The sequence below is a fragment of the Echinococcus granulosus genome, assembly GCF_000524195.1.
Source record: "Echinococcus granulosus chromosome Unknown EG_S00001, whole genome shotgun sequence".
Lineage (NCBI taxonomy): Eukaryota > Metazoa > Platyhelminthes > Cestoda > Cyclophyllidea > Taeniidae > Echinococcus > Echinococcus granulosus.
Window position 1 is genome coordinate 21037 of NW_020170381.1, and position 2272 is coordinate 23308.

Sequence of the window (2272 nt, forward strand, 5' to 3'; positions counted from 1 at the left end):
TGTGCAACGGTCTTGGGAGACTGGAAACGTGTGTTAAAAAATAACTTTCCAGTGTAATGCATTAAATTAAAGCATTACGTCTGTGGCCAGGATCAACCATCTCAGTATGCAATCTAGTTAACTTGATACAATTGGATTTCTCTCACCCTTTACCAATTTCTTCTGCAGCTTGTCGGCCGCAAAACAGTAGACTCCTTGTAGAATTCGGAATGCCACATCACAATGGTCATGTCATCAACTGGAATAAGTAGTGACCACACATATTTTGAGATTGAGTAATCTGCTTTGCCCACAGGACGTCCGATGGTAATCGCCCCAAGAGGGCATCTTACTAACACATTATTGAATGGTTAGCCACTCATCTATAGTTGCCATGATCCCTCTTCCTATCACATTGCTTCGCATAAACAAAATACAAAACTTTGTTTACCTAGTTTCCAATTACTTTTCGATCTAAGATGTAAAAATTAATGGCCGTTGAAGTAACATGTTAGATGAACTAGCAGATTGGCTTTGGAATGTCCATAATGCCAGATTCCGTTGTCCTCAAAAATAGAGATTTATGGTAGAAGTGCGAGAATACTTTTGTAAGTTTGGCATCCCAAGAATGGCCTAATATGTAAATCGGTGGTCAAACTTTCGTGACTTGTTTATTTTAATATCCGACTAATGGAATTGTAGCATGCCACTCTACGCTGCGTTGTACTGGCGGCGTGAAAACCGAAGGAGATGATAATACCGTTGTGAAGCAAAAAGTGTAGTAAGCTTACAGTGGTGGAAGAGCTGCTGTCGACTAGTTAGCGTGCATACGAACGTCAGGAGTGTAAGTTGCCTCACAATTAGGCAGGGTTTCCTAAAATGAAATAAATCAGGAGCAAGCTAGGCTTTCATAAGATTCAACGTAGACTGATGCAGCATTCGTATCTGAGTATTCGGGTGCCACCTTCAGGCTGCTGTTAATTATGGACACGATGGCATAGCCTGGGAAATTTGTGTTTACAAAAGGGGATGTGTAACTCAACATGGGCCAGAACGGAGACCGGCGGAAGTGTCACCAAGAGCAGAATGCCATTAAACTAAAAAATTTGCATGCCAAAGAAGTACATTTCTGTTTCGCTTTATTTGTGTCCACCTTTATGTCCTTTATGTTACAAGACTAAAGTTAGTTGTTAAGACGTGGTCATGCTAGAAGAGGAAGATGGGAGACCCAAGGGTCAGTCAGTTCAATTACCTCAGAACGCCAGGATAGTTCGTTTGATTCCAAAACTTCCTAAATGAGGTACTAGTAGGATCAATGTGTGCAGTGGCATAAGAGCATCTGTAGGTCTTCACCGGGGTTTCTTTCCCCCTTGGAGAAGGCATCACCTTAGTTTATTCATCATTACCATGCCCATAGATAATCTAATAATCCGTTTCCTTGGAAAAAGAATATTATTCGGGCAGCTGCAACACCACCAACAATAAGTGGTGTGCAAAAGTTACTGATGGAGGTCATTTGGATTGAGGACTTCATTGAGGTGGGAATGGTGAGGCACACCACTTAACACCAAACGGTTCCTATCAATTGAGGTAAAGATAGTCGAAATTTGAAGAAAAGACGGAGCTGGTGGAAGACTAGGTGAGACCAAATGATTGAATGTATATGACAAGTCTGACCGATGGCGGGTATGAAGGCCCATCTTTCAGAAACCAAACTGGTAAGAGCAACCACTGTCTACGGATATATACGCCATTAAAACATTGGTGCCGACAATTCCAGTGTAACCTCTGGACGCATAGCTTTCTTTACTTGTATGGAAGTACCCAACTTTGTCCCCCGGTTATCACTTCCTTCGCTATCTAAACTATGAACATCAATGGTGGGGGAAGTCAAGTGGAGGATGACCTAGCTAAAAGCCTTGAAATATCTTATTGCACAATCTTGCTGCTTTCGAAAGTTGGACCTCAGTAAAGAGGCTGCATGGAAATAAAATTGTTGGATTTTTATTGAAATTATTACTTAGGCTTTTCGCTGGAGGAAGGAAAGCGAAGCTTGAAGTACCAGAAACCTAATGAAGGGGGGAGAATTATATCACTCTGGTTGCATTGATGAAAATACCGCGGGCATAAGTTGCCTCCCCATTGTGCAGGAGCTCGTAGATTGGAAAAAAGCAAGTGAGAATAAGTCTTTTAACAGCTTTCACAAGGAATTTCTAGCATTTGCATTCCAATATTTTTGTGCATTTTTCCCGGTGGTGAAAATTATGGACTAGATGGTGCAGACTATGTAAAT

The 2272-nt window shown here is 41.5% G+C and overlaps 1 protein-coding gene across 1 annotated transcript in view; it reads right to left on the reverse strand. All coding sequences in view use genetic code 11, as the record gives it.

Annotated features, from left to right (window-relative positions):
- Positions 1–1889: 1889 nt before the first annotated feature.
- Positions 1890–2272, reverse strand: part of EGR_00005 (hypothetical protein) — a gene marked incomplete at both ends in the record, with an annotated part of 5921 nt that continues 5538 nt past the window's right edge. The window contains one exon of the mRNA XM_024489254.1: positions 1890–2048. Coding sequence (XP_024355932.1) covers positions 1890–2048 — 159 coding nt within the window. The remainder of the gene's footprint in view (positions 2049–2272) is intronic.